The sequence below is a fragment of the Rhinolophus sinicus genome, chromosome 8, assembly GCF_057876585.1.
Source record: "Rhinolophus sinicus isolate RSI-liver-muscle chromosome 8, RSI-T2T, whole genome shotgun sequence".
Lineage (NCBI taxonomy): Eukaryota > Metazoa > Chordata > Mammalia > Chiroptera > Rhinolophidae > Rhinolophus > Rhinolophus sinicus.
Window position 1 is genome coordinate 46764181 of NC_142508.1, and position 14168 is coordinate 46778348.

The 14168-nt window shown below is 47.5% G+C and overlaps 1 protein-coding gene across 1 annotated transcript; it reads right to left on the minus strand.

Moving 5' to 3' along the window:
- Positions 1 to 694: 694 nt before the first annotated feature.
- UPK1A (uroplakin 1A) lies at positions 695 to 9514 on the minus strand. Its single transcript, XM_019710605.3, has 9 exons — positions 9001 to 9514; positions 8796 to 8897; positions 8408 to 8496; positions 6687 to 6887; positions 4085 to 4159; positions 3836 to 3943; positions 2668 to 2847; positions 1314 to 1397; positions 695 to 1233 (listed from the first exon to the last, which is right to left on the minus strand). The coding sequence occupies exons 3-9, from the start codon at positions 8486 to 8488 to the stop codon at positions 1189 to 1191; spliced, it is 774 nt and encodes a 257-aa protein (XP_019566164.1). The 5' UTR covers positions 8489 to 8496; positions 8796 to 8897; positions 9001 to 9514; the 3' UTR covers positions 695 to 1188.
- Between the last annotated feature and the right edge of the window lie 4654 nt (positions 9515 to 14168).

The following is a 14168-nucleotide window of genomic DNA, read 5'->3' on the forward strand; positions in this document are numbered from 1 at the left end:
AAAAGCTGACATCTGAATTCAGCATTTGCAGACCTTCAGCAGACCAGTGAGTAAATGAGGGCCCTGAGAAACTTCATTTGATGGGAAGGAAGCCAGGCCCTCCTGGCAGGGCCTAATTGCTTAAAATGGCCAAAGGATGGGCTTACTTCAGAGAGAACAAAAGAGCAAAGATGAAATTCTTAAACAGTTTGTTGTCAGTCATGTACCCTTAGAGAACTTACTGGAAGCTTTGGTCCCTAACAGGGATGTCTGTCACCTGTACTGGCCCAGCAGTCCTGCACTCTGATTTTCCTTTGATAAATAACCTCCTTTTCAACACCACCCCTGGATGCATCCTTAGCAGGATCATTAACCCAGGTGTCCTCTCCTGCCTAACAAAAGGGTGGGCCTAGAACCTAAACCAAGACAGCGAGATTTAATCCCTGACCTTGGCTAAAGCTATTGGGACAGAGGCCCTTTCTCGCCTCTGTGTTGCTTAGCTATAAAGATGTATGTCTGGTGTCGCAGAGAAATCCTGCCTTAGAATGAAGCAGGTTTCCTGGAAACCTAGACTGAACCCCTAGATTCAGCCCTACATGGGCCAATAAATTCCACTTTATGTTTCAGTCAGTACCAGTTGGGTTTTTGTCACTTCCATTGGAAGAGTTCTTGTTCATTCACTTTTGCCCCAGAAGAAAACAAATTAAGTCACTCAACCAGTATGTATTGATTTATTATTAGATATGCTCAGCCCAGTGCTGGGAGATGCTGGGGACAATAAAGTGACCATGACAGAGCTTGTCCCCCCCTCACGGCAATCCCAGTCTACCAAGAACATAAATAGACAAGCACAAGCTACTCAGTCATAATGGCGACATCCACCATGAAGGAGGAGCTCAGGGAGCACAAGAGAGGCGTCTGTGAATGGGGTGGTGAGATCTGAGGACACTGATACACGGACCAGGAATCAACAAATGAAATGAGGTTAAGGGCTAAGGGCCCATGCGTACATGTCCAGGGGTTCAGGGCACCCCCAACTCCCAGTAGGGCTCAGAAACCTGTAAGAGATCTTGGCAGTAGAAGGAGGGAAGGAGGAGGGAGGTGGGAAGGGGCGGGGTCAGGCGGTCATCCAGGCCTGAGCCAGAGGCAGCAGGAGCAGGAGCAGGAGCAGGAGGCCGAGGCGTGCACCTGGCCTTCCCTTCTCGTTCCTCACAATGTGGTATAGAAATACATGGCTATCAGCATCACCGGGAGCTGGATGAGGAGGCAGTCAGGTGAGGGGGGATAGCCCCACACCCACATCCCACCCAGCCCATTGGCTCCCCGCCTCTCACCGTCCACATCAGGATGGCAAACCCGAACCACGAGATGCCCCATGTGTAGCTGTCGATGGCATGGCCAATGTGTTCAAAACAGCCCTGGGCAGGGAGAAAGTGAGGGTTTGAGAAAATGCCCAGAGAGGCTGGCTCCTGAAAGCAAGAATCACTGTGTGAAATCACTTCCTTCCTTGAGCCTTGGTTTTCTCACCTGTGCATTGGGGATCATGACAGAGTCTACCTCCCAGGGTGGTTTCAGGGAGAAGGGATACGGCCTTGAACCCAGGCCTTGCAGAAGAGGTGGTTTCCTGGTGGTCACTATGACAGCCTGAGGGCAATTGTGTTTAGAGCTGGCTGTCCATGCTGCCCACAAGTTCCAAGGCTTTGAAATCTGCCTTTTGGAGCAGTCCAGTGCCGACGTCTCCTCATTTAAAAAAGAGGCCAAGTAGGGCCAGAGCCCCACGCCAGTCACCTTCATGGACCCCTGCCCCAACTTGGGAGCAGCCAAGAACAAAGGTTCCGAGTGTGTGCCCTGGAGTCAGGCAGGACCAATTTGGGGGCCAGCTCTGCCATTAGCTGGCTGTGGGGCCTAAGTATGAATCTGACCTTCTGAGCCTCAGTTTCCCCATCTGTGAAGTGGTGACCTTAACAGAACTGCCCTCTGAAAGCAGTTGTGGGGAGTCCATGAGATGATGCCTGGAAGCACTCTGCACATAGTCTGAGCTGGAAACAGGTCTGTCCGATGCTGAGAGGGTGATGGTGTGCACACAGGCTCCCTTCTCCATGACACCTGATCTAAGATACACTGCCGAAGGGCCCCAGGCAGCCAAGCGTGGCCAGAGGGACCACTGGGGCCACTTCTCTTGGCCTAACCTCCTCTGGTTTCTCTCTCTGCCTCTGCACTCTCCTTTCAGTAGTTAAAGCACCTGTATGGAGCATAACTGACTGAGTGACCTCTCAGTTTCTTCATCTGTAAAATGGGATTATTATCATCTTTACCTCATCAGGCTGTGGTGAGAAATAAGATAAAAACTTAAAGCAATTAGAAAGATGCCTGGTACAAAGTAAAACTCAATAGATGTAGGTTGTTATTGGTGCTTTGCTATAGCTATTATTATTGTTGCTCGTATTTCCAGACAACCTGAGAAAAGTTGCAGATGCCAGGTCTGAGTAAGACAGCCCCTGTATGTATCCTGCTGACTTGCAGAGGAAGAGAGGGACAGAAGGAGGGAGAGTTGAGAGAACCAGAGAAGGGAAAGAAAGTCAGAGAGGGGAGGAGGAGGTGACAGACAGTGGAAGGGAGGAAGAGATAGAAGAACCAGAGAGGGCCAGAGAGGCCACAGACAGGTACAGCAGTGGGGAGGGGACCCACCTTGGTGAACAGGTAGTCCACGTGGCCCAGGCGGCAGCCTTCTTCATTGAGGGGGATGAAGTTGCCAGTCCTCCGACAGCACAGAGGGGGCCAGGGGAACACCACCTCAGGGGTGGCCGCCCGGAAGGCTGATGTGAAGTTCACCCAGTCCATAGGACCAGATGTGCCACAGCACTCTTGCTGGAGAGAAAGGCAGGGGTCAGGGAGGCTGCGGCTCAGAGTGGACAGCTGCTCGCCTGAGGTCACACAGCGAGGAACGACAAGGTTGTCCTGCACCACAACAGGGCCCAACGTCCCCATGTCCTGGGCCTCAAAGAGGAAGGCGGTGTCTGTGTGTATCAGCAAAAACTAGAAGATATTGGTTCTAGGACTAAGAGGCTGATGGAGGGTTGGGATCAAACCCACACTGATTTATTTTAAAATTCTTTTGAATTAGGTGTCCACAAAACCTGAGGTAAATGACACCAAAAGGTGGATTTCTGGCTTCTCCTAGGCCCTGTAGATATTTATTATATGGCCCCTGAAGGATGAATATGGCCCCTGAAGGCCCTTTCAAGCATGGGTTCCAATCCTGGCTAGCTGTGTGACTAGAGTCAAACTGGGACCTCAGTTTTGCTTGGATCCCCAGTATTCTCCGCTGTGCTGCTGTGTCATGTTGGGTTTAATTAAGAACGTGCTTTCTAGAACCTGGCATCCTAGGTTTGAATCTTTCTGGTTCTGTGACTTACCAGCTGTGTGAACTTGTGCAAGCCACTCAACCTCTTGCCTCAGTTTCCTCATCGCCAAAAAGCTGATCTCCCTCACAGGGTGGTTGTTAGGACTAAATAAGCTTGACAAGTGCCTTGGACAGTGCTAAACAGAAGTTAGTGCCCGTTAAGTGTTTGTTGTTAATGCAATATGTGTAATGAGTAAGAGCAGGGGCTCTGCATCTAGGCTGCCAGGTGTGGATCCCAGCTCTGTCACTTACCAACCATATGACCCTGGGCAAGTGACTTTCCCTTTTTGTTTTTTGGGGGGCTGTATACCTCATCTGGAAAATGACAATGACCAGAGCCTCCCTCATAAGAACCACGAGTGGATATCATCTAGCAATGGGCCTAGTGGGAGCCCTACCTCCCTCTGCGGTCAGACCCCCAGGTCCTCCAGCCCTGCTCACCCCCCTGCCCACCTCCATCATGATGCGGTCCCAGAGGCGGGTCAGTTCTCGGCCCTGGTCCGTGTCCGCACTGTAGAATGTCAGCATCTGCTTGGTAATCAGGGATGGGTTGGACACCATCTGCGGAGGGAATAGAGACCCAGAAAGGATAGGGTCTATCTGGGCTGGATGGGGAGAGGGGTCAGCCTCCACCCTCAGCAGAGACCCTCACCACACTCCCCCCGGAAGTCATGCCCCTCCCCTGGCCTCTGCCCGGCTCACATAGTCTCGGTGGGTGTAGGACGTGATACAGGAGGCACACTCGAAGATGTAGACGATGAGCATGAGCGACAGGTACTGGGGAGAGACGGAGGGAAGGAGCGACACACAGCCTTGTCAGGGCAAAGCCTATGAAGTTATGAAGTCACACACCGCTACCCTTCCTCCCCACCTCGTCCCCCAGGAATGGACTGATAGATAGAAATGCACTTTTTTTTTTTAAGTGTAGGACAGCGTGAACGGTAGAATCTACGTGGTGGGCATACAGCTGTTCGCTGCTCAGGCTTTCACATTTTCCATGTTTGAAGTTTTTCATAATGAAATGTTAGGGGAAAACGAAATCAAGAAAAAATATGTAAAGTATTTGCTGAAGTTAACTATGGGCTTGGATGCAGTAAAATTAATGTCTACTTTAGAAAAGAAAAAAAGACATTCTCGAGACAACCAGGGACATTTGAACACACACTGGGTATTGGAAGACAGATACAAAGGAGCTAGGGTGAATTTTGCAGGTGGGCCAGTGGCGTGGTTGTGCAAAAAAAAAGAAGAAAGATTCTTGACTGATGTTTAATGAAAATTATTTTCCTGTCCTCACCTCTCACCTTCACCCTTAAAGCAACAGGGTGAAGTGTGGTACAACATGCCCGACTGCTTTAAAACAATATCCTTATCACTCAGAGAAATGTGCACTCAAGTATTTACAGGTAAATGACTTGGTGTCTGGAATGTGCTTCAAAATACCGCAGGAAAGAAAAATGTGGGCAGGCAGAGAGTGGAGTAGAGAAGACAAAGTGAGCCAGTCTGCGGTTGATTATGTTGAAATTAGGTGATAGGTACGCAGACTTCATCACGCCATTCTCTCCAGTCTATGTTTGAAATGTCCCATAAAATATATATTTTCAATTATATATGTTTTCAATATATATGTTTTCAATTCTGTGTCTTTGTTAATGGCAAACTAATAGGGGAGAGAGAAAAGACACAAACTTTTTTTTTTGCTAGTTGGGTGAACTTTTAGGGCTTTTGTTAAATTGTTATGCCAGAGAATTAAATGCAGAAAAGAAATTTTAAAAGAAGGAAAACAGTTTTTCCTGTTTTCCATCTTCCTTATGGTAAAGCCAAAGTCCTTATCAAGGCCCGCAAGGGCCACCTCATAGGCCCAACTTCCCTTTCTCCCCTCATCCTTCATGCCCACCCCTCCCCCAGTCTTCTCCCCACCACTCCATCCACCCTCACCTCACCGCCTCTCTCATCCCCGCCCCCACTTGGCTCCAGCCACACCGGCCTCCTCTGGCTTCAGAGCCTTTGCTCTTGCTGTTCCCTCCACCTGGAATACTCACGCAGGCTCACTCCTCACCTCCCATAGGTGCTTTCTCTGGCTGCCAGGCCTTCTCTCTGCCTTCCCCGCTGCAGCTCTCCCTTCCCTGGTCACTGTCTCCCACTCTCAAAGCACCCTCCCCTAGGGCAAACGCTTTATGTTTTGCTCACTACATAGCCCTAGTGCAGGGGTGTCCAAACTGCGGCCCGCAGGCCAACTGTGGCCCACAATCCATTTTTAATTGGCCCGCAGCAAATTCCAAAAATATATTTAGTTTATTTAAATAAACCAGGGGAGGCAATATGTAATTCACCTCGAGTGAGTGGCCCGGCTGTTTGTGTATTTTACTGCATATGGCCCTTGGTAAAAAAACGTTGAAAAAAGTTTGGACACCCCTGCCCTAGTGCCTACCATAGGGCTTGGCACATGGTTCTTGCTCAATAAACATTTGCTGATTAAATAAGCAGGTGCTCCTGGGAAGCTAAAGGGCCCTCAAGTGTAGAGGAAGCACAGCATTAGCTCTGTGTCAGTGGGGCCAGGATTGAAATCACTGCTCTCCCTGTCACCTAGGCTTTGGCCTCTTTGAACCTCAGTTTCCTTATCCGGTAAATGGGTAGAAAAGCACTAACTTCAGGGAGGACTGAGAGAGCTCATTTTCTAAACTGCTTAGTCTAGTGTCCAGGTACATGAAATGCCCTGGGAAGTGTGGGTATTGTTGCAATTATTGTTGTTGGCAGAGATTAAGAGCACAGGCTTAAGCGCTGAACTGCTCAGGTTTAAATCCTGGTTCTGTCACTCACTTGCGTTGTGACCCTCAATAAGGAACTTGTTTCTCTGTGCCTCAGTTTCAATTCTGTCAAATTGGCTCGCGATGATGATGATGATGGTATCTCATGGTGGGTTGTGAGGAATAAATGAACGAATCCACGTAAAGCATTTAAAAAGTAGTGAGTGCTCATTAGATGGTAGCTGTGTTATCATTACTGCCATTGCTATTGACAGACTTCATGAGCACAGACTCTGAAGACCAACTATTTGAGGCTCAAATCCCAGTCCTGCTACTTAAGAGCCATCTTCCTGTACAGAGAGCTTCCTTCCCTTCCTTCCCTGTGCCCAGTTTTCTTTCTGAAATGATAGGGATGGCCGAGCCTAGGTCATTGGGTTATGGGAAGGTGAAATGAAATGATTGCCACGAGGCCCGAGTGTGGTGCCATGCTTAACACACTGGCTGTGGTGGTGGTTGCTGTTATGACCCACCCGTCCCCACCCCTCCCCCTGGGGCCTCACCGTGAGGATCATGGACCGCCGGCGGCAGAGCGCTGCTCCCACACCAAAGCTGGCCACAACGAAGAAGGAGAAGCCGCAGAAGATGGCGATCCAGGCGCCAGCAAAGACGTCATCCTTGCCTGAGACGCCCATCAGTGGGTATACACGGTACTGGTCAGCTGTCACCCATACTGTCTCAGCAAACAGGGCCAGGCCTGACAGCTGGACAGGACAGCTGGTTAGAAAGGCCTGCTCAGGGGCAGCAGCCCTGGCTGCAGCAGTCTCTGTGAGCAAGCTTCTTCCCCATTCTGAGCCTCCACTGCTTGCTCGGTAAAGTGGGCACATAAGAGCAGCAAAGACATTGCCTTCCATGAGCAGGGATGAGGCTGGACAGAGACCAGAAGGAAAGGGAAGGCCCAGGCAGACCCCTGACCCCTCAGGGCTGCCAGCTGCTTCAAGGAGACAAGATGCCACATGCAAAGCCTGGAGCACGTGGCTGGCACAGAGGAGCTGCTCGGTCAACCCGTCCTCCCTTACTATTGTTATTTCCTGAAGAGGCGAATCTGGCCATCGCCAGAACAATTACAAAGGCATCAACCCTTTGGTCCAGCAATACCACTTGCAGAAATCAATCCTACACATACACCTGCCCAGACGGGAAAATCGCAGACCCACAAGGTGATGCCCTGTAGCACCGCGGGCAGAGGAACCAGGATGCCACACAACGCAGTGCTATGCAGTTGTGGAAAAGGGTGAGGAGGCTCTGAGGACTCCTGTGCAGTGGCTACAGACTACGTGAGCAGGAAGAAATGAGAGGCACGAAACAGGATGTGGAACGAGCTACATCTGGGGCAAGAAAGGGGAGAAAATAGTATATATCCTCCTATTACTTGTAGTTGTTGAAATGTTGGAGAAACTAAAACATCTGGTTACTTGTGGGGTAAGGGATGGGGAACAAGAGAGAGGAAACTTCTTGGTGGATACCTCTGACAACAATCAAACGAACACTCCTAGCGTATGTATGAGGTGCAAAGCATTAGGCCTCTAACTGGTTTCTCTGTGATGATCATTATTGTTACCAGCTGTCGTGTACATTGTTGTTATGGCCAATACAGAGTAACCACGTGTGCCAATTGGTCTAAGCACATTAATCCAATAACTCATTTTATCCTCTCCGCATTACTATTTTATCTCCGTCTTCCACATGAGAAAATTGAGGCCCAGAGAAGGGACATCACAGGCCCCAGGTTCCACAATAGAAAGTGGCAGACCTGGGATTTGAACCCAGGCTGTCTACCTCCAGAGCCATTTACAGATATGACATATTTTCTTTACACAACATTAAATATTAAGTAAAAGACATTGTTATTATTCATTATTATGGGCCTCCTGTGTGCCAAACAGGCGCCTTATGTCTATAATCACGTTAACGACGATAGCTAGCATTTGTCAAGCACTTTTTCCGAGCTGAGGGCCATACATGGATTAATCCACACTAACATCCCGATAATGAGGACATAATCTATAGATGGGGAAACAGGCACAGGGAAGTAAAGTCACTTGCTCAAGGTCACGTAGCTGGGGAGAGGCAGACCTGGGACTCAAACCCAGCCTGCTCTGACTTGAGAGCTTGCAGCACTGGCCTGCTGGGGAGTGCTGGGCCCATGGCACCCACCCCAGGATCAGGACTGCCCCCTTCTCCCCACCCGCCCACTCAGCTCCCAGCACTGGGGATGTCTCACCAGAATAATGATGTTGCCCACGACCAGCAGCCCCACCACAATCGGAGACCCCTTCTCTGCCTCTGCTGCTGCAGAAGCCATAGTCCTGCCTGGGACACATGAGCAGGAATGAGGCCAGGAAAAGGCCAGGAGGGGAGGGAGGGCCCAGCTGGACCACCGCCTCCACTCCACACCCCCGCTGCCAGGGACTGCTTCTGGCTTTCTCCTGGGCCCAGGGTGGTACTGAATGGGCCCAGCTTCCTTCAACCCCAGTGGTGGCCCATTTTACAGAAGAGGAAAGTGTGGCTGAAGCAGGGCAGTCACTAGTCAGAGCCCAGTGCTGGCCTTCCTTGAGCCTCAAACCTCCCCAGCTTCCCCTGCCCATCCAGACTCCGAGTCCCCTACTCACCTTCTCTGCCTGAAGCTTGTCTGGCCAGCCCCTCCCAAAGTGGCTCCCTATATATGCCCAGGCCCCTCCTTGGGCCAGTCTCCCAGGAAGGGGGGAGGGTATCTGGAGGAGGAGACAAGAGGTCAAGCAGGCAGACCAGCGTGAGAGAACAGCTTTATGTGACCCCACCCCTACCCCCACCCCCCACCCTAAGTGATTTATAGACCTGAAATTCCAGATTGTGCTAGTGTCTGGCCACATGGGCAGGGTGACGTGCAGGTGGCTTCTGATTCCCAGGTTACCGAGGTGGGAGGGTGGGGGGGTTGGGAGGGTGAGTGCACCACCTGATGTCTCTCCTTAGGACATGGACCTTCCTGGGAGCAGGAGAGAGATCCAAGTCAGACCTGCACACAAATCCTGAATCCCAGAACTGCCCCCTCTGCTGGTGGTCCCCCCTCTCCAAGACTAGAAGCACAGGAGGAGGCCCAGGTAGGGACCCTGGCAGGCAAGGATAGTGCTGGACCAAGGCAGGGAGGTAGGAAGGAGATGAGGGGGCAGTTGGGCGGGATGCTCAGAAGGCTGATTGTATGGGCTCTGGACCGAGGAGAGAGGATGGCAGGAGATGCGCGTGGGAGGGGAGTTCGAGATGAGTGTACAATGAGGGGGAAAAGAAGTGTGCCAGAAAAAGGGAGGGGACACACTGAATGGACTTGGTGGGAGAAAAGCCCCCCTCCCACCACCACCACCACCACCACCACCACCACCACCACCACCACCACCACCACCACCACCACCACCACCACCACCACACGTAGAGACAAAGCAGGATCATGGTGAGGAGCCAAAGGTGGAACCGTCTTCAAGGCTGCAGAATCAGAGAGCTAGGTTCAAATCCTAGCTCTGTTTCCTCTGTGCTGCGGGACTTGGTGTGTACAATTGCATTTGCAGAATGGGTATCATCGGACCACTTTTCTGGGCGGCAGTGGGAACTGAGTGCGGAAATGTGTGCCAAGGGTCTTTTAGTCCTGGTGTGCAGCAAGTGGCCCAGCCTCAGCAGCAGCGCTCCACAGAGTCACACATTCCCTCCGATGGGATCCCCTAGTGGCAGAAGAGTGGTTCCGCAGGCATAAGTGGTGGCTTGGGGCCCCCAGTCCCTCCCCAGAACTTTTCAATGAGGAGAGCCAGGTGTATGCGAAATGGGCAAACAAATGGAACTTGAAATTCTGATATCAAGACACTGGCTTGGTAGTAAGACGCACGAGATATTTTCCAAGTAAAATGGATAATTAGGTTTTTAGTTAATCCACTTTACATTCAAAATAGTTTTTTTGTTGATTTACATTTATATTAAGGACTAATGAGAAAATTTAAATAATAATGTACATGACCTATCAAGTATATTTTATAAGCTTTAGCTAAAATAATTTGCCAAATGATAGAACCAGGCTAACAATATGAAATATTTTTATTTTCAAATAGTTGGTAACTGTTAGTAGTTGGAAGTTATGTAAAATGTCCAGTAAAAGCAAAAAGGTGACATCATTTAATGTCACCAGACATAAAAGGGATCCATCTTTTTCTGAAGCATGAAGCCAGTGTACTTTAACGTCAAACTTGAATTTTCACTATTCTTTCTATTATATAAGCCAGTCTTCAAACATACTTTGAACTGCTAATTACTTCCTTTAAAAAAAATCACAATGCCAAGATGTCCTAAAGATGACATATGCCTACCTTAACTCTAGTATATAGGTTAAAGGACAAAAGTATTAAAAATAACTATAGCTACCATTAGTTAAGGGGGGGAAGTAACGGTAGAGTTTTTGTATGCAGTCGAAGTTGTTATCAGCAACTTTACTGAATTCATTTATTAGTTCTAACACTTTTTTTGGTATTTAGGATTTTCTCTGCATAAGATCATCTTCAGAGACCATTTTACTTCCTTTCTGACTTAGATTTTTTTTTTTTTTTTTGCCTAATTGCTTTGTCTAGAACCTCCAGTACATAGTAATAGCGTGGTAAGAGTGGGCATTGTTGTCTTGTTCCTGATCTTAGAGGAAAACCTTTCAGCCTTTCACTGTATGATACTGGCTGTGGCATTGTCACGTATGGCATTATGTTGAGGTATGTTCCTGCTATACCCAGGAGAGTTTTTATTATGAAAGGATGTTGAATTTTATCAAGTACTTTTTTCTGCATTGATTGATCATATGATTTTTCTTTCATTTTGTGCTGTGGTGTAATGGGAAAGTGCTAGCTTTGTAGAAGCTCAAGATGTCACGTTCATGGGTGGTTGATGAGGGCTTCCCTCTGGAGGCACATCAGGTTTGGTTCTCTCTCTAGGTGATGTTTGCAGCCATTGATACAAGCCTTAGGTTCATCAGGGGTTGCAAAATGCTGATATTCTTATTCTTTCTTTTCTTCGTTCATTATCTGGACTACCAGATATTTTTAAAAAGTAATATAAAACCCTATTATAAAGCTATATTCAATGAATACAATGAAATGAGGGTGTAATATATTCAAATTCACATTATCACAGTTTTACTGTCCAAATTCCTCATATTAAATCCCTTTCTACTTAATATGCCTTGGGAGGTTTCTGTTTCTTGCACTGAACCCTCTCCTACACAGACACATTAAAAGGAAACCCACAGCCACAGGAACTGACAGGGGGATTGAAATGTCAGTTTCCTTACTTGTAAAATAGAGGCCTAGTAACATATGGCTCATTGAGTTGTTGGAAGGCCTGAGATAAGTCAGGTAAAGGAATCAGCATGGTAGCTTTAGTTTTACAGCCTGCAGCTATACCCTAAGGAGCAGTGAGGTAGAGTCCTGTGTTCAACTGAAACAGGGAGATGGATGAGAAATGGTCTCGTAACAGTGTCCTGTAAGAGAGGGAGGTGGATGAGAGACTGCCTCATGGCAGCTTTTCGCAAGACTGCTTATCTCCTTTTGTTTCAGGAGGAATCATTAGTTGTTGTGCTAAGGTTCAGGTCAGACCACAGTTAAGTCTTGCCTATGTGGCTTATGTGGAGATGTGTAAGGTTGTCACGGTGCCATGGTGGAACAGCTCCCCATAGTATCACCTCACAGGTCATTTGCCAATGGCGAGAAGGGAAAACATCTTTCGAGGGGACACACAGCTAGTGGCTACTACCTTTCCTGGGATTAGACTTGACCACTACTAATGGGGTAACGTGACATCAGGTAGCTCCTAATGGGAAGCAATAAGATACACGCGGGAAGGGTTCTTGCCCAAAATACTTAACCTGCTTCTAATCAAGCAGTTCTTCTAATGAGTTAACTTCCAGTTTATAAGAGCTACAGAAAACAAGCTAAATGACACCGTGAGGAAACAAAAAGGTAAATCCAGAGTGGGGGATATTCTATAAGGCACCTGGCCTGGACTCGTGAAAAATCCTACCTTACAAGGGTGGGCAAATTGTGGGGGTGGCTATTCTAGAATTTTTAAAAAAGACTAGATACCTAAAAACCAAATACAGAAGTGAACCTTGATTGGATCCTAGTACAAAAAAGCAAACTAAACAACAAAATGGGCAATTTGGGAATTCGTTTTTCTTAGGAGTGGTAACTGTGTGAAGGAATGTCATTTTTCAGAGATGCATGCTTAAATATTTAGGAGAGAAGTGTCAAGATGTTTGGAAACTACTTTTAAATGGTGCAATAAAAAATAACATGTACACATAAACAAAGTAAATAGGACAATGTTCACAATTGTTAAACACAGGTGATGGGTGTTAAGGGCAATCATTGTACTATTTGTCCACTTTTTCTATGTGCCTGAACATTTTCATAATAAAAATCTGGAAGGCAGAATAATATATTTTCAATTTCCCCATGGAAATTACATTCTAGTGGTGGTGGTGAGGGGGGGCAATTATCAAGGATGAGTAAGTAAAATATAGGGAATATTAACGGTAAGTGCTTAAGAAACGAAAGGCGTGAAGCACTGCCAAGCGTGTGGGAGTTGAAATGGTAGGCTGATGGTCAGGAAAGGCCTGAGTTATGTTTGAAGAAGACTTGAATGCAGGGGCAGCGAGCTGTGTGGGTATCTGGTGGAAAAGCATCCAGACAGAGCAACAGCAAGTGCACACAGGCCTTGAGGTCGGAGCCAGGTTGATGCGTTGAACTTCTCAGTTCCCGTCACCCCGAAGAGGCCAGTGCAGTAGGTAGGGAGTGTGTGAGCACAGCGGTAGATCGGAAGAAACAAGAAAACCGTATCAAATCTTTCTCATGACAAGCACATAACAAATATGTATATATAAACACTTCTAGGCGTACGGGCTATCTGGAAAAATACGTTGGAAACTGCTAGGGCTGGCAGCCTCTGGGCAGAATTAGGTGACTGGAGTCAGGGGAAGTCCTGCATCTGGACTTTTCACTGATATTCTGTTTCATGTGAAATTTTCACTACGTTCAAGTTCTTGGCTATTTTCAACACAGGCCATAAGCTTCTACAGCCCCTATGCGTGCACAGAGGTCCCTTCCAGCCCCTCCTCTTCACAGGCAGCCGCTGCAGAGCCCTCCCTCAGGCGTTTTCCTCGGTACAAGACTCGTCACCCTGCGCGTTTGGTGATACTTCAGACAGTCATTTGAGTGGCCACAGCCTGGTGCTCTGCTGGTTACGCTGTCTCAGGAGCTCCCTGCTGACAAATGTGGTGGATAACATTCTGGGCTGTTATTGTGTGGCAATTCTTTTGGGGGTGTCGAGGAAGAACATTTCTTAACTCGGCCTACTTACATGACTTCCAGTACTCACCATGATCAAACGAAAGAGAAAGCCCAGAACATAGGGAGAAATACACACTGTGCAGAAGATTGCTTATTAGATGATATCAAGTATTTAAGTATTAAGATATTAAGAATAATTTCTTAGGTGTAATAATAGTGTGATTATTTTAAAAAACATGTCTCTCTAAGAGATACATATACTTATTTCATCATTCATATACTTATTTCTGGATAAAATATGATCTCTAGGATTTACTTTAAGATTACCTAGAGGGGGAGGGGAGTAATTAGAGATGAAACTGGTTGTTTATTGATAATTGCTGAAGCTAGGTGATGGGTACATGTGTTTTTATTACACTATTTTCATGTGACTCAAAAATTATGTAAGAAAAGTTCAAAGAATTGTACAGATAATTAAGGGAACATATAAATAAATATTAGCACATACAGGGGCTTGAGGCTATTTTGTATAAGTGCTTACTCTATGGTCTGGCACAGAGGACGTGGTCAAAGTTTGATAAAATAAAAAACAAAACAAAACAAAAAATAATCACTGAAGCCCCTCTTACTGGTCCAGGCACTATTTGCACCCTAGCTTCTTGCCCAGTCATCCAGCTTGTTTATACATACACTCTCTCA